The sequence below is a fragment of the Pelecanus crispus genome, chromosome 6 (genome assembly GCF_030463565.1).
Source record: "Pelecanus crispus isolate bPelCri1 chromosome 6, bPelCri1.pri, whole genome shotgun sequence".
In the NCBI taxonomy this organism is placed as follows: domain Eukaryota; kingdom Metazoa; phylum Chordata; class Aves; order Pelecaniformes; family Pelecanidae; genus Pelecanus; species Pelecanus crispus.
Window position 1 is genome coordinate 32,748,952 of NC_134648.1, and position 22,352 is coordinate 32,771,303.

At 35.6% G+C, this 22,352-nt stretch overlaps 1 protein-coding gene across 1 annotated transcript in view; it reads right to left on the minus strand.

Annotated features, from left to right (window-relative positions):
* Positions 1-22,352, minus strand: part of TTBK2 (tau tubulin kinase 2) — a 71,347-nt gene that overhangs the window by 13,068 nt on the left and 35,927 nt on the right. The window contains exons 6-12 of the mRNA XM_075712692.1: positions 20,480-20,545; positions 19,818-19,910; positions 18,675-18,800; positions 15,438-15,595; positions 13,620-13,836; positions 12,001-12,212; positions 10,216-10,819 (exon numbers count right to left, since the gene is read on the minus strand). Coding sequence (XP_075568807.1) covers positions 10,216-10,819; positions 12,001-12,212; positions 13,620-13,836; positions 15,438-15,595; positions 18,675-18,800; positions 19,818-19,910; positions 20,480-20,545 — 1,476 coding nt within the window. The remainder of the gene's footprint in view (positions 1-10,215; positions 10,820-12,000; positions 12,213-13,619; positions 13,837-15,437; positions 15,596-18,674; positions 18,801-19,817; positions 19,911-20,479; positions 20,546-22,352) is intronic.

Below are 22,352 nucleotides of genomic sequence, written 5' to 3' on the forward strand. Positions count from 1 at the left end.
GTTTCCATTGAAAGCACAGCTAACCTAGCATGCTGTAATTTTAAATTCTTCTTTACACCAAAGGCAGATGTGAAAAAAGCACACCTGAAGAATTTCTCTCCTTTGGCCAAAAGACCCTACTAAGCCTTGGAGGCACCATTTAGATTTCTACATATCAAGCAATTGCCTCTGCCACTTGGATAAAAGCAACAAATAACATTTTTTACTTGTTTGCATTAGAAAGACTGTGTAGATAAAAATTGTTCAAGAAACATCATGATCAATATAAAATCCAGTTGCTTAAAAGACTGCAAGTAACTTGTGAGCTTATATGTGTCTTCCAGACATCCTCTTTTTTCTTCTATAATAATGCTTCCTGATACTCCCCATCCTATGTGTTTTTGTATGAAAAATCGACATACTACAGAAAAACTTACTAATGAAGAAAATAATGACACTGTAGCAGTGATCATGTGTCGATGGCCTTTCACAATCTAAGAGGAACAACTGAAAACTGTAAGAATTCTGAATTGGAGAGTGCCTTTGAATCTGGTCATAAGCCCTATCAAACACTTCCAGTGATGATGAGTGAAAGCTGTAACATCACAGCAACTTAATTTTCAGGCTAAAATTTATTGAAAAATTAAGTTATTAACAGTTATCCTGTCATGAATGAGATAGTGCAACTTACGCACATTTTCCATACTTAACAAAATCAAATCTACTGTGTATGAAACAGTTCCAGTAGCTGTGAGCTGGACTAACTCCTTGAAATTTCTACCTTGATTAAACCCAGTGTGGTAAATGGTATTAGCAGCCTCTTGGGGAAAAAACTAACTTAAACCTCATGCTGACTTGGTATAGTTTCCATCAGGATAGGGTACAGGGAGACATAACAATTCTGTATACCCTGAAATCAGAATCCTTTTTGCTACAGCCAACCTGAACCATGGCAGCAGTTAAAAAAACAGACTCATGGAACAGAGAAAACCTTTTCCCTCTTTTCCTTCGAGGACACATCTATTTGATAATGTTCCATGTCTTGAAACTGAAATTCTGAAGAGGGTTTTGGACAAATATAACCATTCCTGACATTTTTAATGGATAGGTACAATGCTAAACCAGAGTTTTAACTAGCTGAGTTCTAAGGCAATCCTAATGCACATGACAACTTCAAGTTAATGCCACTGACAAAATAAAAATAATTTTAAAAGAACACTGTAACAAGCGAGAAGCATCTTTGGGGGTTGGTTTGTTTATTTGTGGTTACAAAAGGGATTGTTAAACATGAAAACCAATGCAAACGTTCATCTCTTGCTATTGCAGACTAGTGAAACCTGCCAAAATTAGTTCATAAAAAATGGCAAAATTTACAACATTTACGTGCACTCCTGGCTCATAAACCTAAAACATCCAAAATGAAATGACAATTACAAGGGATATGCATTCTGTCTCTAAATACCCCTTGAACATGTCAAGAAGTCTTACCTTATTCTTCCATAGGTCCCTGAATTCCAGTGAGATGCTTAAAAATTAAGGTAAATTTTTCAACTCAGATCAGTATAGTATTTCTCATCTTGGGTATGAATATGAATATGATGGCTTGCATTTCCATAGCATCTTGTGTGGGAAGATTTCAGAGCATTTTGTAACTAATAATATAACTATATAACTATAAAATAATTTTTAAAATGTTGCAGTAAGGTAGTTTGAGAAAATTAAGACATAAGAGAAAATATTTTTACAAGTGCCAACTAATTCCAATTGCTTAACCTGAGAGACACAGATTATCCTCCCCTAACACAATGAATAACCACAAAATCATTAAATTAAAATTAGCCCTCTTGTACATGTCTCATTAAGCACATAAAAATATAAAAATATGCCAGAATGACACACAAAACCATAATCCACCTTTGTTAAGGGTTGAATCTTATCGTATAGCAGCCAGTTTAGACGGCTGCCATGGCTGGAAGAGGTGTTCACTATCTTACTGAAGAACTAGAGCTGAGAAACCATAGAGATTAAAATCTGAGGTCACTGATTTTGACTGTTTCTCAAGACACAGTTACACATTTAGCATAATGTCTACCTAAGCAATCTCTTCACACAGAGTCCTGGCCAGTAGTTGCTGCACTCACATCACCTTTTCCATTGACCTCACACAACACTCTACGCAGTTCTCTAATGAGCAGAGTTCAGAGAACTTATCTGTCTGAAAAATTCACAGAAGAAAGAAAAAGGTTATGTTTCAAGAGGATTTGCTGTACAATTTGACCATGCTATAGAGGAAAGGGATGCTAATAGCACTCTGGCCCCACTCTTCAGATTCAAGTACAGTCAAATAATTCATTCTGGGTTTTGTCAGCTGTAATGCTGCCAGACTCTTTCTTTATGCTGCAAGTTAAATAACTAAGGAGAGTTGAAGCAAAATACTCCAATTCTCTTCCATAATATATGTATGGCAAGGGAGGAGTTCTCTTTATTGAACAAATAAAGGTAGACCTATACCCTCTCTGCGCTAGTGAGCAGAGAATATACAGAGATTTCATGACCTCCTCTATCTGATGTCCAACTAGAGGAAGGTGGGTGACAGTTCCTGAACCCTCACTCATCGACAATCAGGAAAGAAAATCCCTTTGCTCGATTTCAGGAACAAATGTATCATGTTTGATTTTTTAATACGTGAAAATAAATTCAACAGCACAGATCCCTGACTTTTTCAATTCATTAGTTATGAATGCTGAACGAAATTGCAAACAGCAGGAAATACATGAAAATATATTCAGTACCAAATATTTATACAGAATAATATAGAATTACATTACAATTCTTTTTAAAATTTAACTGGAGAAAAGCTTTAGGTTATTAACATGCATATTCATCTTTCATGCTGCTGGAACTTCTAGCTTGCTAAGTATCTAACATTACTGCACCATAGAAAAGAGAAGGGCTTGCAAAATTATTTCAGTTCTTCAGTGAACCATAAAGTACATGAGGCCTTCATTGTTGGAATGAACTAAAGAACCATGTGCTTGTAGTTTCCATAGCAAATGAAAAACTGGAAGTTAAATTCTCAACAGAGTCAGGACTTTCAAAATCACAGCTTGAAAGGGAAAATAGCAGTCATGGACTTACCAGGTAAAAAGAAAGATGAGGCTGAGAATGCTACATATAATCCTCACTCCACTCAGTAGCAGCACCTGGCGCAATACCAGTTCTTTTTCACATGACAAGAAAGTACACCAGTTTGCAGCCCGTACTAATATTGCAGCTGTATTCATTTGTTGCATACTAAGGAAGCCACAGAAGACCCTCTGTGCCAACCTACTTTCTTTGAGTATTGTTATCAGTTTGCTAATTATACCAGCAATATATTCTGATTGGAAAATTTAAATCGTAGATATAAAGGCAAAAAAATATTAGGTCATTTTGCATCCTGGGATAGAAACTAATCCTGAAAAATACTGAAGCTTAACTTTTAATGAGTTAATTTCCCCTAAGTCCTTTTCTCTAGACAGTACATCAGTCATCATGAAAAATGTGGTATTTTGGTATCCCATGAAGTTCACAATAATGAACATTTGGGAGCTACTGTTTGTCTGTTTCCATACATTGAGAGCAGAACTATTTTTTTATCTTCAGATAAAAAGCAGCCAGGAGTTGCAGAAAAAAAAATCACTGCTTCTGGGGTTAGCAGACAAAATGCTGACATAAGTACACTAGCTACTTTTTTTGCCTTGTTATCACTCACCACTGATCCTATGGAAGTTTGAAAGAAGCTAGTGTTGATGGATCACTTTTAATATCAATACTCCTGTGCATGCTTCACTGAAAAAAACAATAAGTCTTTCACGCAGAAATATTTATACTGAAAAATACGTTGGAAATAAAAGGCAACACAAAATATAATCCAAATGAAATATTAATGGTAAAATGATGATGATATGTTACGGTCTTATGCATTAATGCTATGTCATACTGCTTTACCAGCTCATGCTGCTTTGCAAATTTCAATATTTTTGTGACTAATATACAAATTATGGTTAACTTTAATTATGATTCTAAGCCTTCATCTTTTTCCTATAGCAATGAAACTGGAAATACAAAAGTATGAAAAGTCCACTTTCTCCAGTGACATCTTCCATTAGCTATCACCCCACCTGACATTGGCTATCACCACCCTAACAATCCCATCTTCGCTTTCTATACTGCAAGCAGTGGAACAATTCATTAATTGTTCATTCCCAAAGCAGCAATTTGACTATCTCTAGATCCCTTCTTCTTACATTAAACTAATTTAAGGTAGTCCAAATTTTAATATGTATTCCCAATTCAAAATCAATCTGGCACTGATTATAGGAACACATTAAAAAAAAAAAAGATATTTTCATCTTAGTTTTGAAAGAAGCAAAATCTGTTTTCTAGATTCTGTAATCCTACCTTTTCCAAGAAAAAAATCCCTCTGAGAAAGTGAATCTATCTTCCAGAACATCCATAGATGCTTGGTGCTCCAGATCATAACCTGAATAACTGCTTCTTAAATATTCCCCTCTCTAATTTTACCTCTTCTAAGGGTGACAATATATCTTCCTCATAGAGTGTTCCTGACTCTACTCCAGAACAAGATCCGTTCTTATTCCCTAACTTGATTTTTCAAAATATTTTTTAGGATGTTGTGTATAGCAGTATGACTAAGCATATGCCTACTACCGGACTGTGCAGAGCAACTGAAAATGTTAAACTTTGCAGATGACTGCTACAGTGCAGTCATTTTTATGAAGACAAGGCTTATTCACCTGCTGAAGTTGTGCTTTTGAGATGCGAATGACAGGGGGGAACTTGTTGCCACAGGGAATGACAGGAAGCTGCCTACGACCAGTTGAGCGGGAGGAAGAGGAGTGGCTCTCAGCTGATTGACTCCTTGGTAAACCAGCCTCTTTCAGAGGGTCCGAGTGGATGGATAGATAGGCTATAGGGCTCATGGTGCGGAGGATGGGACTTGAAATTCTTGGAGTGGAGAAATGCAGCATATGAGATGAGTTGAGCTGTGAGAACAACATGGCGGGGAAGAAAATAAGGTTTAAAAATCAATATTTTAATAATGCTTGTTTATGTCTTGCCTATATGCATTTTCTTAGAAGGCCATATTCACAACTCCCTCACAGGCTAAAAGCTGGTAGTTTAAGAGGTATCTTAAGTCTAATCTTCACATTTTCCATCAATTTTTAAAAACCCAGTATCAAAATCAAAAGTGAGCATCCTTTCTCCAGCTGGCTCCTACTTTCATTCAGTCAGTCAGTAACAATATAGGGCAAATTTAACAAACTAACACAGTCTGTTCCAAGGACATTGCATACACAAACTACTTGATTGTTGATTGGTCCTTGTAAATGCTTAGCACATCTGTGCAACAACAGAGTTGTTTTCCAAGATGACTATTCTTACCATGTACACCCATTGCAGGCCTTAGAAATGTGACCGTACAACTACGGTTATAGCAGCTTATCTTAAAAACCACAGCTGACAGGATTGATCAATAAGATTAGTACTAAACAATTTTGATGAAATTTCCCAAATATGGGATTGAACTAGAGGGATACACTGGCCTAGAGAATCCATGAACAATTGCTTTATCTTGAACTACATCACTCAAGCATTTAGAAAAGAGAGGGGGGAAAAAAAAAACAACCAGGAACTGTAAAGTCAAAGTGTTCCAAACTAGTGATTTTAGAGAAAGTACATTTTTGAATTGGTTATCAATGATTCTAATAAACCTATAGCTTTGACATACAACTCTGAAATCAACTGATTCTTTGTAAGACCTTTTCCAGTGCTGAATAAATATCTGATGGTGACACATCTAAATACCTGTAAATGAGATTGCTACATATAGTTTGCAAATCTTTGTTCCAAGTATATTTAGACAAAACCACAAGGAGTAGAGATCTGAAAACTTTTTGCAAGCTTCCTGTAGGTGATGTTCTGTTTCCTACCATGGTATTTGCAATTCTAATCTGTATTCCTCGGAAACAGAGAGCACCTATCAAGCATTTCAGTTTCCAAGGAAAAGGTATTTTCAGTTGTGTCAATCCTAAAGCTTCAGTTCCCATAATGCATAGCTGTCTCTCAACTGGAAAAAAATAGTATTTCCAGTGTCTCATAAAAACAGCAACTGAGGATAGAAGGTACATGAAAATTAAACAACTTAGAAATCAAATAAATGGAAATTTAAGAGCAGGTTTTTGATAAAACATAATAGTACCTCAATGTACAAAATGCTAAATTTCAGCAATATTTCTAAATAATAAAAAAAAGTAGATTCACACAGTCAAACCTCTTCTGTAACCATGCATATATATATATATATATATGTGTGTATATATATATATATATATGGTATTAGGTTGTCAACCAAGTGTGACCAGAGCAAACTGTTGTTTAATTTAAACTGAAGATGAAAATTGAATTAGCTGTTACATATTGGATTACTTCAACTCCATTATTATTTCTTTGCTGAAATATCTGCTTGACAAATATATATTGCAAAGTTTTGTGCATGCACTGTATGGATGGAGTTCACTGCAATTCAATACAAAGACAGTAAAGTAATGAGGCCATGGTTCAACAACACAGCAAGTCCAGCTTTAGGCTCTTAGTACCAGGTCAAGGAAAAGAAAAATAGAGCTGTATGATGCAAAGTGCTGCTCCAGTATAAATTCACCATTAGTCTAGATCAGTTCAAATTCTTTTGACAGATTAACTTCATACCAGCAGATATTAGAGCAAATCAGGTACTGTCTGTCTTCCTGCAGCCAAAGTCAACATAAAGGCATTATGAAAGTATAAAGTCAGCATATAAATCCTAGCATGCTCTGAATAGTTCAACAGAAATGTGACCATATGCCCATGACTGAGCCAAATCAAACTGGTATTTGCTGGTAGCACACAGAATCTGTATTACAATGGGAAAGCCATGACTGATAACATGAAAATTAGTTCTCTTACCTGCAGGGATTTTTTTATAATAGATAGCATAATTTGCTGTAATTTGTTATGCCTGAAACTTGCTCATCCCCAAGCCAATAACTTACACATTTTTCTCTCTTATTTTTTGAGTTCGGGTTTCCTTCCTGAACTGCTACAACTTTACATTCTTATTAGAATACTGATGCTGTGTGAAACAGGTAAGAAATTATATTATAATTGATTACAGGAAATGCACATACAGACACAATTTCAGGAAGAACATTTATCTACAAATGGAAGGACTGCAGACCAGCAATTTCTTTCCTTCAGAAGAAAATAAAATTATGGGTGAGTATATGAACTTTTAGTTTAGTTTAGTTTACACAGAAACATCTTTGCTACTACTTACTACTCAAATAGTGAGCAATAAAGCCCTGAAAGAAATAAACAATAAAGAAGAATTATCAAAGTAAAAATGAAAAATAAAAAAAATACATAAACCAGGAAAACTATTTTATTCATTCACCATTGAAGTAACCGCTTGCATATTTATCAAATCTATCAGAATAGGTTCAAAGAACATAATTCATCGTACATTCTCCTAAGTGATAGTGAAGCAGGTCACTAGAAATGCAGATTGGAGGTATATTCATAAGCACAATGACCATGAATGCTGACATGTCTTAGAGTTTCAAACCATTTGAAATAAGTAAACTGTTTCAGAAATTATATTGAGCTATTATACTACTATAATTTCAACATCTATTTTTAACCCCTTTTAGTAAGACTTCAGTCATTTGATTTATAGTCCTAGCCTTACATTTTTGCATCCAAGCCTGCTCTTAGTAACTGGTGCAATATAATTAAATCAGCATAAAAGTAAAATATGACCCTTTGCCCATTATTTGTATTGTCACGAAGGTGCTACCTAAATAAAATTACTAAAGAACAAAAAAATTTGATCTGCAAACAAAGATCACATTCAAAGAACAGTTTCAGGTGGGTAAACGCTTTGAGGAAGAAGGAAAAGGACTCTACCAAACAGCTCCCTAAGGTGACCAGGACTCTGGAATAGAGAGAACTACTGTATGAAGAGGCACATATATACTCTCTCCCTGTGAAGTGACAAGGACATTCACCTGTAAGAACAGCTAGGTTCCAGTACCCACCTCAAGGAATATTTAAGTATCTTTTATGAAGTGGAATACCATCAACAAAGGACAGAAAGAACAACTCACCCCAAATATCCTCCTGGGCTTTGTTTGGCTTTCAAGGGCTAATGAGGTAGATGGAAGACTACCGCAAACTGCCATCACAGTTGGAATAGACACACTGCATACACACACTCTGTTCCCAGTTTCTAAATCAGCCAAATAATTTCTATTTTCTTTATTCCCAGTTCAATTTGCATTTTCAATTCCACATGATCCACCTTCAAAACAGCAAGTTCCTTCCTGCCATTCATCTTGCCCTCACAGCACTACTTGCCCTTCCAGGATAATATAAACCATATTCACTTCCCCCATTTTTGAGGTCATGACAAATATCCCTTACCTGCTTGCAAAACCAAACTAAAATATAATCTCACCTCAGTGTCTACTTCAACCAGTATTTCTCCCCATATACCTTATAATTAATCGACATTGTTTATATCTATTTCTGCTCCCCTGTTCAGAAGCTTCTTCCTTTCCAGATAAAGACTTTGTCCATCACTTGCACTGTAGTACATGATATTTATATCACCTCTACTTTCAGTTTTAAATAAAATAGCTATTTTTCCCCAAAAGAGCCAAGTTTGTATAAAGTGGGATAGTGCATTTGCATACAAAGTTGCAAGCTGTTTTTTAATGGCTTTCGAAATAAGAACACCTGGTAATTAGTATTTTGTACTGGACTAAGTGTTGATCTTTCTTGTCTGTTTTACTAAAACTAATATTAAAATACAAAAATTGAACAACTGAAAACTGAGCAATTTTAAATTAATTTTTCACCTTTAGAAGTTTCTAACCCATCAAAAACTCTTTTATACAACTAATATTTCAACTTAAATCTCAAAAATCTTCTGTTGTTTAACACAGTTCTGTATTTTGAATCATGCAAAATGAATCTTCTATAAACTACACAATTCACAAAGTATGATATCTAAATATAATCTTGTATGAAAGATATGATCTTGCATTTTCCATGAGAACCTAGGTGTATTTGAAATTTTACTGTACAGATATAGTTAATTACATTGGGTAGTTCATTTTCACCATAAAGGATATTCCACACCTTATAATAAGTAAGTGGTTGGTGGCAAGTTTCTTTTTCTAATGAGCTGGCTGTAACTTCCACAAAAAGTGGTAATAAGTGAGGGAGAAGTACAGCCAGGTTTCTTGGCTTAAAGGAGCTTGAAAGAATTGTCCTTTATATCATAGATTACACAGTAACTACTGAGAAAAGGGGAGAAATAAAACCAAGAGCTCATTCCCAATCATTTAACCATTAATCTCACTTCCTCCTTAAGTGAAGCCAAAGAAGTCTTTGTTTAGAATCAGTGACAGAGGAGAAAAAAAGTAAACGTTCAAAACCTGTGCAAATGAGATTTCTTTGGAGAAGATAGAGAAACACAAAAAGAGGGGGATGCAATGGAAGCAAAGCAATCTGTCTTAGTGAAGAGAAAACTCTGGGAGCAAAGCAGTAGTTGCAAAATTATCTTGGAAGTGAGAAGTAGCAACAATTTATACAAGCCAAGTTGTTTGTATAAGAACCACTAGAAATTTCAGAAGAAACGGGAAGAAACAAAGCAAATTCCAATGATGGTGAGAGCAAGTACCTCTGTTTCTTTAATTTCAGCCATTTAGGCTTTTCCTGAAACATATGAAACATTGTAGCACAGTATTTTACATATTCATTGTAATTTTGTGTTTATGTACTACAAATATAATAAACATATATTTGCATGTGTATCTCTCACTGATTAGGAATCACTGCATAAGGAGCTTCTTTTCATATATATAAATATATATAAAATTACTTTATTTTTTTTATTAAGGCCAGTTCTGTGGATCATACCTGCAGAACTAATAGCCACTTCCATGGGAGAATGTAAACACTCATATAGCAGAACGTGGAAGATCATTCCTCAAGAATCAAGTCCATATCTGATGAAACTAGCAATTTCTGCTATACTATTGTATTTTAATCATTGCCTTTTCCCTTACTATCTCCTCATGTAATTCTGAATAAAGAGAGGTTAAGCAAACCAGTGACCGTTTCTCTTACCGGAGTGAGCACTCCTTCTGCTTGAGCTTCCATAGGACTTGTAGGGGTGGCTGCAAGAAGCTGTCCAGTAGCTCCAGACAGAAGTTCCAATTTATCTGTAAGCTGTTCGGAAGCAGCAGGATAACACTCCATGGCTAGAACAAACTCCACCCCTGAGGTTTGGTTCTTGGCATGGACACTGTTTCCTGCCCAACCACCCTGTCTGGGCTGCTCTTCTGGAGGGGTCTCCTCTAGAACTTGTAGTACCTCTGGCTCTTCATCTGAGGGACTTCCAGTCGTTTTGTGCCCTAAAGCCTCATTTGTCCTGAAGTCCTGCAAGTCCCGTTCCTTATCTATTATCACCCATTCCTTAGAATCAACCTCCTGCCTCGAGGAGCTTAAGTTGACAGCTACAAATCCATTGCTAACAACACCATCAGCATGTTCTGGAGAACTAGCTGACACAGGCTTTGAAGCGTCTGGAAGATATTCTTCATCATAGTGCCAAACATGGTCCATGCAGGCAGTCACAGGAGCAGGAACGGGTGTTTTCTGAGAAAGAGGAGGAACAGCAGCAACAGGAGTCTCTGCCGCAGCATTCAAGTCTTTCTGCATCTTCTCCAAACTTAAGAAAAGAAGTTAATATCTGAATTAGTCAAGAATTAATTAAATCATGTAAGCTACATTTGCGTTTTTTCAATAGAGGAAAACTAGATTTATATAAAAATCTGTTGTCATATTTTAGAACAGTCTACAATGCTTGAAAGATCCACAATTTGAGACAAATAACTCTGATGTCAAGTAAAAATGGTCTTAGAAATTTGTCCATATTGTAAGTGTAATTGTAATGTATTGTATTGTAAATGTAATTACCAGAAGGGAGAATAGTGAGTGGATACCAACTCAGTGGTGAGGCTACCACCAGATGTCCACTTAGTTTATGCTACAAAGCAGACACTCAAAGCAGAAGAGAAGAAACAGATGTCTCCAGCAGCAGTTAGTAGATGCTTTCAAGAAGAATGTTATCAATTTTTCTGACTGATTCCTTATTTATGCTTTGCATAACTTGCTTCATCAAACAAATTCAAATTCCTAACCCCCTATGATGTATTTAGAAGGATTTTGCCAGTACCAGCATCTCAGCTGTCTTCTACTGTCCCCATTCAGCCTCTGCCTTTCAGTTGGATTTCACTGTGTCCTTCCTCCTTATTCTTTCTACACATAGGCAAATTGATTGAATCTGTTCTCATACATCTGTCTCTTCTCTAGCTTCAAATCCCATTTTAAGACCTCTGTCTTCTATCAAGATTTTTATATGTTGGTGCAACACCTTTGGGCATAACTAAACCTGCTGCATGCTGGTAGATTTCTAACTTTACTTCATAACTCCACTTCTTGTAAACTGTCCTTCTCATGTCGTATAATCTAATCCCATGTTACCTCTACTGAGCACCTGGTGTCATCATTCTTATTTAGGATCAGCCGTACTGACTGTCAAGAGTATCCCACTGAAGAAAAAGGTAATAAACATCAGGATTACACCACTAGGTCTTGAAATAAAAAATTCTCAAGTGTGGAAGTCCAACTTTGACTGTATACTATCACTAATCTGTTTTTAAAGAAGGTGCCAAGTGATGAAACCCATTAATGGACCAGTATTATGAACACAGTAAATAGTTGCTGTAGCTTGTGTAAGCATAACTCAGCAGCTCCATTCCTGGTTTTCACACACTAGAGAAAAGATGATAGTATCTTAACTACATATCCTGAAAAGATCTAAGCATAAAAATAAAATAATTTCTTTACCAGGTCTCAAGAAATTTATCAGTGTCTGGCTTTGACTCCAATGTCAGACGCTTCTCCAGTTCAAAGCTGTGAATTGAACGTAACTTTCGCACGAGTGGGACATCTCTGTCTAGCTGGGTGGTCTCTGAGCGAACACGAATTGGAGAACCAAGACTTGGTGCATTAAGCATTCCATTCACTGGCCCATGGCTGTTTTCTTCCTCTGTGGCAGCCTATGCAAAAAGTAAAGAAAAATGTAACTCACTAGAAGAGGCAAAACAGAGGAAGGCAAGGTACTACGTGGTGAATACCACTCAGGTTTTTAGCCAGTGATAAGCCAATTTGTATTTGGAATGGTCCTTAAGTTCATTACATAGTTAAGGTAGTTTAGATATGCTTTTCAGCACACACCTGCAACAGACAAAATACTAGTAATATACTAGTTCTGGGTAGGTCTGAGAACAGGAGTCTCAAAAACCCAGTAACACACTTAAATTTACTCTGATATTTCACACCCATCTCTGAGATTTTCTTTAATAATAGTCTGCAACCCAGCACTTGGTAGCATCTTCAGTCTGCTTTACAGTCAAGTGGTCTTATTAAAGAGAAGCTGGTTTCCAAGCTGTCTTTATGATTCTCTGGAGCATATAACACTGCTATACACTAAATCTAGTACATATTTCTGCAACTTAGAACTATGTTTTAGTCCACCTGCATTCCACCTTGTATACTAACTGGACATGATTTAGAGCTGGGAAATCATGATCATCCTTAGTTTCAACAGGTTTAACCAATAGAAAATGCCTTTGTTTAAACCAGAGCAATCTCCTTTCTCCCTCTTTGGTAGAAAACAAGCAAGCAAATAAGCACATTTGAAAAGAGGCACCATGCCTTTTTCTTTCCCACAAAACATTTTTTTCTAGTAAACAAGAAGTAACAGCCTCAAAGCTAGAGAGCTCTCCTAGCTAAAGAACATTTCAGTAGCAGATCCCTCTTCATGTTCAAAACATTTTTTTAATCAAGAAAGAGGGCTACATTTGTCCGAGTATGAGACACCGTGATTGTGAGCAAAGGAGAAAAGAACCACTTCTTAGAGACCACTTTTCAAAATTAAGCAGCATTCTCTTCTGAAGACTAGCCCGTGAACCAAATTTGGATCAGTACAAAGGTATCATATCTTATGGAGGCAAAAACACCAAGTGAATTAAATGGATACTGCCAATCACACTGTCAATCTGTCAATTGAAAAATAACATTAAACCAGTTTTTGTATATTCAGTATCTAACTTCTACACATGCAAGATGCAGGAAATGTGCTTTGGTTTCATTCAGTGAGCAAGAATGAAAATCATGTCTGATGAACATGAATATGAATAAACTACAAAGAATCTCAAATTATCAGCAATCTACTGTTCATCATAAAGACCTGATAAAGTGACACAAGGTTCAAAAGCTTGTCTGCTTGTTCCAGTATATAAATTGCTCTAATAAAATGTGTTAGCTCTACCATAAATCTTGTTTTCATAGACCATGCTGGCTAATCAATATTAGCAAGACTGCATTATTAATTATATCTTATGTGCACTATGAGGACAAGAAACTGTTTGAAGATGATCTTTACAATGCAGATTTGTAAGTACCTTACAGATCCCTAGTTTTATTTTATTTCTGTTTGCATCCATTTCTTCCCAAACATCTTTTTCCTGAGGACGCTGATGCCCAGGGGATCCAGGTAGTTTCTCTGGTGAGACACCAACTGGAATACCATTCTCTCCATCACTGAGCTGTTCATCAGGAAACACTTCATCTGTGTTTTCTCGCAACAAATCTCCTGGGATAGGAGTAGCATTGGCAATTCTACAAAAGTTGTTTTAAAAAGAAAAAAAATTGGAAAGGTAAAAATTTTGAGACTCTAATGTATTTCTTGGAATTATTTTCTACTCTAAGTTATTTTCTGCTCTATTAAAAGAAAGAAACAAACAAAAAATTATAAGCAAAAGCATACTTCTGTAGAAAACTAAATCTTGTAAATTATTTAATATAAAAGCCCCTATTTCTTAGCTTTCACAATTTACATTAATTTAGGCACATAACAAAAGGTGTAAATAAAAAAAAAAATCACTTAAAAGCTGGGTTTTTTTTAATGTTTTCAAAGCAACTTCTGAGAAAATTTGTTAGAGATCATGTCCAGGCTCAACTTCACTCCTAACTCTTCTACACGTTTTTCTATTCAAAAAAATTAATGGCAACTTTCATAATATAGTTTCCTTTTCCCCAAAATTTGGTAGAATAACAAAACATACTGTGTGAGGAAGAGAGATCACTCAGCAAACTAAATGCAGTTTTAATCACTATTCTTATCAAAGTGCTATTTTGGTCCACTTATTGATAATCGAAACATAAGCATAACGCTAACAAGACATTACATTTTAATTAAAAGTTCTGTAGTCCCATTGACTTGGGGCTAAATAGGGCTAAGACTTAGCTCAGTATCTGAAACTGAAGCAATGCTATTCCTAAAGAGTGAATGGTCAGAAGGTCAATTAAAAGTTATTCCTTTACAGTCACCAAAATTGTTAACTGCAGCCAAGACTATCAATAACTCCAGTGTGATGCTTAATGTGATAACGGTACTGAATCATATGCAAAATCCCTGTCAACTTCAGTGTGTTCAATAGTGCACACCGTACACCTGTGTAATATTAACACCAGTCGATGTCTTGACTGACATTTATTTTAACACTTTTTTTTTTACAATTACCTTGAAATACTGGGAATTTAATACATTCTACATTAAATTCTGGCATTTTTAAGCCTCACTACACTGTCAAAACTCCCACATCACAACCTTCATGACTCTTGGATAAAAAGTTGATCTACTCAAGGCCTAGAATAGGCACAAAGTCTTCCTCCTCACCCATAAACACCTCTTATATTCTCCAATCCCCTGAGATGAGTATGGGTATTATTAAACATCACATCTTGTCCAACTTAATTAATTACAGAAGGTCTCAAAGACCACATTAAATATTACTTTAAACATGACCAAAATCTATTTCCAAATTTCCTACAAAGATCCATTCATTTTTCAAAGTTATAGGGAAAATGCAACGAGTAGTTTATTCCAAGCTTACAGAAAACAATGGGTTTATTTCCAGGTAGTTAAACTCAGGACACATCATTTAGTTTCATAAAATATGATTTAGCAAAGGACGGACTAGCAAATTTACATGCAATTTCCTGAGCTACTGGTTTTTTATTGCTATAAATTTAGGACTGCAGTGCTGATCTTTCAGGAACCCTAAACAGGAACCCTAAAAAGGGAAATACTTCAAATGCCCCCAAACCTCCATTCCTCTATTTATTCAACATTCTGCAGAAAAAAACTAAATTATGGAGATAATTTCCCTTTGGTACTCTGCGGCTGCGTTTTAAGTGACCACAATGTGCATACGTACCCAATTGCAGCCGGAGTAAGACGAGTGTGTAACTGAGGTGTGGTTGAAGTTGTTGTTGTTGTCAGAGAGCCATCAGTACCACTCTTCTCCCAGTCAAAAGGGTCACTTTCAATAACCCCAAATGTTTTCATGCTGTTGTCAAACACAGACATGAGAAGCTAAAAATGAAGAAAAACAGTTAATAAGCTTCATTTTTGTCTAAGAGACCAAGCGATTAAGAAATATCCTCCTGTAATACTTTAACGTGTCTCTTCTTTAAGATTTTGACTGACCATAATTTTCCAAAAAAAGGACACAGTTCTTTATATTAACGATTTTTCATTTTCCAAAGTTTCAAAGTCAAGATATGCAAAATTCTGTTTTATTTAAAAAAAAAAACCCAAATCACACACCTGTGTTTTTATCAGTAAAGAGAGGCAAAGATACAGCATAGGCTTCCATAAAAAGACGGACAAACACACACATATATGCATGACTATATTGCCACAGAATAGCATCCAATGGCTCTGCAGCAGAGGAATATAAAAGAATATATTCGGTAACACCATTAGAAACCAAGGAAATTAATGAGGAGTATGTAGGGAAGGATACTGATTTGCTAATTCATACATTTCTGTAATTTAGAACCATGTATCATTTACTTTATCTAATGCTGTAATGGGACATTCATCCCACAGAAATGTCACACTGGAAGCTTTCCACCCTCATTTTATGCTATGAAAAAGCATCTAGAACAATTTGTATCCATGACAGAGAAAGAAATTGCATCTACTTTCCTCTCCCTGTGAAAAAACTTTGTCTCATTCTAGTCACTGGTGGGAAGGCTGTGTCCATATCACATCATGTCTTACTCAGTAACATTTCTAAAAATAATCTTTTTTTTTTTAATCCTAAAAACTAAAACTCTAGTTTTCATTCCTTCATCCAATCCAGGACGCTGAAAATGTTTCTCTGGCCTCATTTAAAAACACATACCCTTTGGCAACTTAAAACAGATGGGAAGTTTGGATCATTTTTCTTGTATAAAGTGGTTGTATCCATTTTATCCTTACTCAAGAACCTTCTGTGTGCCATCTATCCCAGTCAGTTCTGAAACCCTACTGAACTGCGCCATAGTTCACTCTTCTGTCCCATACGTACTCTCCTTTATTCTCCTCTTCCTGTAAACCTTAAGCAGTCTCTCCGAAGCAATTTTTAAGGTCATTCTCCTTTAAATCTTTTCTACAATTTCTGCTATAATGCAAATACAAACTGAAATGCTTAATGAAGTCAGGAGGCTGAGGCAATGTGTGCATAAATACCTGAATAAAATAAACATATCTGACATTGCCAAATCAAACGTGGATTCTGGGTCTATATCATGAACTTTTTAGACTGCAAACTCTTCAAAGCAGGGATCTTAACCATGTACATTCTTGTTCAGTGCCTAACCATAAATATGAACAAAGAATGATATATATTGAAGGTATGAATAGCATTGCTACAACAAATACTAGTTAAGAGAGACCAGAGCTTAAATGACCATGGAGAGTAAAGCACTTTGTCACCACTCTAAATAACACCACCTTGCTCTGGTCTAAAGCACATGAGCAAGACCATGTCGGAAGGCTCAGGCTGCAGCTACACAACTGCAAATGTTCCATGACCAACCAGAGGACTGTAGATTACCAGGCTGTCTCTATCATGGAGAAACTCTGTCCTGGTATCACGTTAATCACTGAGTGCATGGGCTGTGTTCAATACAAGTATACCACAGAAAAAAGTTTTGCAAAAATATGCCTGTGCATATGTTTTATCACTCAGGATATATAATGTAAGTAAAACATATACAGCAGTCTACAATCAAGGTTTTTCTATGCAACATCAAAACTTCTGCAATCAGTAATTTTTGCCATAGAAGAAAAAAAAAAAAATCTGATTCATCTTTGTAACTAGGCACACAAAACACTCAAAACTTTCTTAATAATTTTCCTCACTTAATTGTAAACTATAGCATAAATTCCATGGAAGTTTGTAATAGAAAAGGGAAAAAAAATCAGGGTACTTATTTTTCAGGAATGCTGAACATTTTCTGTATTTGTAAAAAGATTTTTTTTATATTCAAGTTTTTGCATAAAAATTGATTTTTTTTTTTCAAATGTGCAGAAAAACATACCAGTACATTTAGAGAAATTCACTTACTAACAAGAAATTAGTTATCCCTTGAGATTTTCAGGTCTTATTTCAAATCTTACATATTTCTCTGTTAATCTTACCAAATAAAGCACAGGAATCATTCTTATCAAAGTTACAATTCCAGAATTAGTCAGAATGATTTATTTATTAAGTTGAACCAATTCAGCTTGCACACCACCAGAAAACCATTTCTTCTGGTTTTGCTGAGTTAGTGAGCTGAGCAAATGCACAGAGGCAGACAGGTAATGCACGTGGAAAGCTGACAGGAATGTGCGTTTCTGGGAGCCACAGGGAAGGCACACAAGGACAATTTGTCGTGGTGTGATGTTAGATCAGTTCAACTTCTCCCACAGTTTGTGAGACTGAAAAAACTCTCAGTCTCTCCCTCCCTGCTTTTCCTAAGCATTCCTCTGCTGCTTTCCACATACTGGTATAGAACAAAGTTCTGTCTTTGAGTTTTATTTATTGTTAAATCATGGGTCAACACTGAGTGAATAAGACACATATTCTACAGCATATCTTCTCGGCACCTATCACCTTATCGCCGAGCTGAGGCTGTCCATTTCAGCAGGCAATACTCTCTTAAACAAAGAAAAATTGCTAGTTTTCTGGTGATCTCTGTAGGCAATACTACAGTCTTAAAAAACCACCACAGCTGCATGTTGTGCTCTAGCTGTATATATTGTAGGTGCTGAGCTCCAGATTTTGGAAAACTGCCAGAATGACTATCACTGAGAAAACAATCTGATCGATTTAACTTAAGGAGCACCCACTAGAGGCTACGATAGTAGGACAGCACTCAATCCTAACAGAATACTGACTGCAAGCAACTGTCAATCATTTTTACAAACTTAACTGCCTTACTCTTCCCAAATGGAAAAAAATGACATCTTGGAACCGCAAAGTTTCCGTGGCACTAGATGGTCATTAAAATAACTTTGTGGTGGCACAATCCATAATCACTACCAAGACTACACAATGAAATCAAAGGAAATTGAAGATGAAACAGCATAAAATTCTGCTATTTAAAAATCAGAAAGACAAAACAGTAAAAACGTTTACCTGGTAATCAGGCTTTGTAAAGTAATCTAAATTAGAAATGTGATCCAGAAAGATGTTGAATTCTTGAGGAAGATGTTTCAGCATAAGTCTGTGCTCGTACCTTTCTTTAATGGAACCCACTTGCTCCTAGGAGTAAATAACACAACAAATATTAACACGCCTTCATTCTGTGCTACAGCATATTCACCCTGTATCTTACAGCCATTCAATACACTACTGGCCAGAAAGATGGGTAAGTATGTTACACTGAATATTACTGCAGAAGGCCATTCTACATCAGGTAGCAAGATAAGAGATTCTGTCACTGCCCTCAGTACACATTCAAAAATAATGTACAAACTTCAAATTCAATACAAAAAGCCATTTAATTTTCTGCTGTGTTTGAATGCTGCCTGATATCAAGGACTGTTATTAGACACTCCAACCCTTCTAAAAAGCATGTTTTAAAGATTTAAATATCCTGGTGCATCATCTGAAGTTCAGCCACTTTTTGATGTCTATTTGGTCATCACAGTATATTGCATAAGATTAGTAAATCCTGTTTAGTGCAAGATGAGTAAGTAAATCGAAACCAAAAAAAGAGATGCTACCTATATACCATGTTGTCATTTACCAATGCATAAACCACATAAGACAGTAACCTTGTTTCAATCTAATTTCAAAAGGAGTTGAAAGAAGCAATAATAGGCTAATTAGACCTTTTTTTGCATACCTCACCTATGATATATGACTTAAAGGCACTATTGCATATTGATTGGTTCACTTTTGTTCACCAGCAAATAAGAAATGCTCATTTCACAAATAATCAAAATAGATAAGAAATTCTAAATGTGTGATAGGTGAAATCAGAGTACTCAAGTGAAAACAGGAAAATTAAATAAGTGGTGTATATACACTTACTTTTGCCTATTACAACATTTGCAAACTAGAAGCACAATCCACATCCTGCCTAGAACAGTTCATAAAATTTGATTGATTTTTATACCATGACACTAGCAAAGAGAACTAACACTAGAAAACACTGGAAAATGTAATGATAAAATTAATGAACCAGTGATTCTTAGTGGAATCTTTATAACAGCATTCGCTTGCAATCCAGAAGTGTATCTCCCTCGCGCTCTTTGGTTTCACTTCTCCGTTTACCTTATCTTTTATTTTTCTCCAAGGCAGTTGCCCAACCACAAATTCCACCAACATGTAGAACAGGGACCAGAGGTCATCATGCCGACCCATTTCCTGTGAAAAAGAAATATTATTCTAATGCATCATACAAATACCCATAAGACAAAAGGGAAGATAGATTCTTTACTGCTCTGGAGTCTTAAATTATTATATATGATAATTAATAAAATCAATGCTGCAATACAAGTTTGTGTAATTAAATCCAACAAAGTAGAAGCATACAAGTAAATTTCCATATAAGATTCAGAGAAGCAAAACAGAAGTTGAAGTGTGCTAAAATAACATTGCATATCTCTATAATGGAAAAGCTGTTTATTCAGATTTCTTTAGTGTATGATGTTAAGATGACATGCTGGACATCACATATTTTATAAACTCAGTACCTTCACCTTTTTAATTTATTAACTTACAATACAACACCAAAGGTAACTATTAAAACCACTATTATTTCTACAAGAACATTTTTACCCTCAAGTACTGTACAGTATCCTTTCCCAGAATTTATAAGTATTAATTTCTACATAATAAATACACACATAAGAATACAAAAAAGGAAATCAATAGCAACTGCGTTACTGCTTTCAGCTACATGAGATGGATATGATATAGACCGAGATACTCACTCTGTTTCTATGAGCATTGATTGATGCATATCGTACTGTTCCTCGAAAACCAGCGACAGCTCGTGGCTGTCAAAGAATAGAAAAAGAAAGATTCTCATTGTCAGAAATAAACCCCCTGACTACTTAACTTTCCATCTACAAAGTGAGTATGGAGCCACAACAAATATCATTTGAGACTTTTTGTTTTATTTCAATTTACCACGTTTCTACAAGTTCTCAGTGGAAATCCAAGTAGGCACCACAAAGTGACATATGTCATAGTTTTTTAAACCATCTATTTGTGTCAGGTTTTGTTCTCCACAGCCATCAAGTCCTGTTTACCTCATCCCTCAAAAAAGCTATATGGCAGAACTATTCCTCTTTTTTCTCCAATAATGAAATTATTTCTTGGTTTTAACTATTAGAAGTTTGAGATTTTTAAATTCTGCCAGGATCTAAACCATAGTGGTTTCTTCCTCTTTGCTAAAATACACCAATATTATGCAGTATGAAGAGACAATCAGCCATTTATTGAAATGTGCTAGCAACATTTTCAGAAATTATTTTCTGAACAAGCAAACAAATCAACATTTTGAGAAATTCCAAAAGCAGGGAAAGCCACAGGTAAGTCTCAAAGCTGTGGCTGAGCAATAAATAGCAAGGGCTGCACTACAGGCACTAATTAAAAGTATTTCTTTTCTAGTTTCTGAATACCAGCATTTCCTCCCTGACACTCTAGATACCGTATGATCATAAGTCAATTGGTGTTTTATAATCACAGAATATAGTCTCCCATCCTTCTTTCCTTCAAATAAAATGTTACAAAAAGAATTATATAATTGATAATAGTCATAATTACTACATATTTACAATTTTTAAAAAAATCAAACTGTGGTGTTATTACTTTGCCTAAGACCGATATCCAATCCATGCTACCCCCTTAATTAATCATTCTCTATAAAGAGAACTGCCAGAACTGCTAAATTTACTTTCTTTTACACAGTCTTATCTTCCCAATCAATAGTTCTTTCTTTCCTCTAACAGTGAATGTGAGAAACTTGAATTATCTTCCTCACCTCTGAACTTGTACTTAAAGGGGTATTGGTGATCTGTCTGCCTGCCCCAGACTCATGACAATTCCTAAGATTTTTAAAAATTTTGCATAACACATTGAAAAGTCCAGTTTGATATACACACAAAGATAACCACAATACAAAATCATTACCCTATTAAGATAAAACACTTCAGTCTGTCCCCACCTATATATAGAGAGAGACGTATAATTTCTTCTTATCCACCATGAGACGCGACACTGAGAGCTATCATTTAAGTACATCAGGAGCTGCCATTACTGCCAGTAACCCTATCAATTAAATCCAACAGGATTATGCAGCAATGTCTTTAAAAAGGATTCAACAGCCCATATAATCAATGTCTGCTACAGTGGTACAATGAGAGCTGAACCACTGTTAGTTAAAGTGGAGAATATTTTTCTAGGATGTTCTTAACGTGAACAGGTTCTCAGACGATATTCCATAAATCTTAGGTTTTGCACGTTATCATAAAGTTTAAATGGTGCTTGGAACACATTTTGTGTTCAGGCAGGACAGATAACTGAGTTACTACCTTAAATCTTTTAAGTATATCATATTCCATACTGAACATTACCCTGAAATGAAGCATAACACTGTAGTTGCAGAAATTTCACAGTACCATGCAATTATAAAAAGACTAAATTTTTCAAAAAAGGTCTTAAGTCTCCTTCCTAGTTGTTCTGAAGATTGGCAAACCATCCAAGTAAGAATAATATAGCATTGCTCCCAAGACAATCAAAATACAGGTAAATTTCCAAAAAGATGCAGTTTGATGAATAGCACTTCCTCAGAAGGGCACC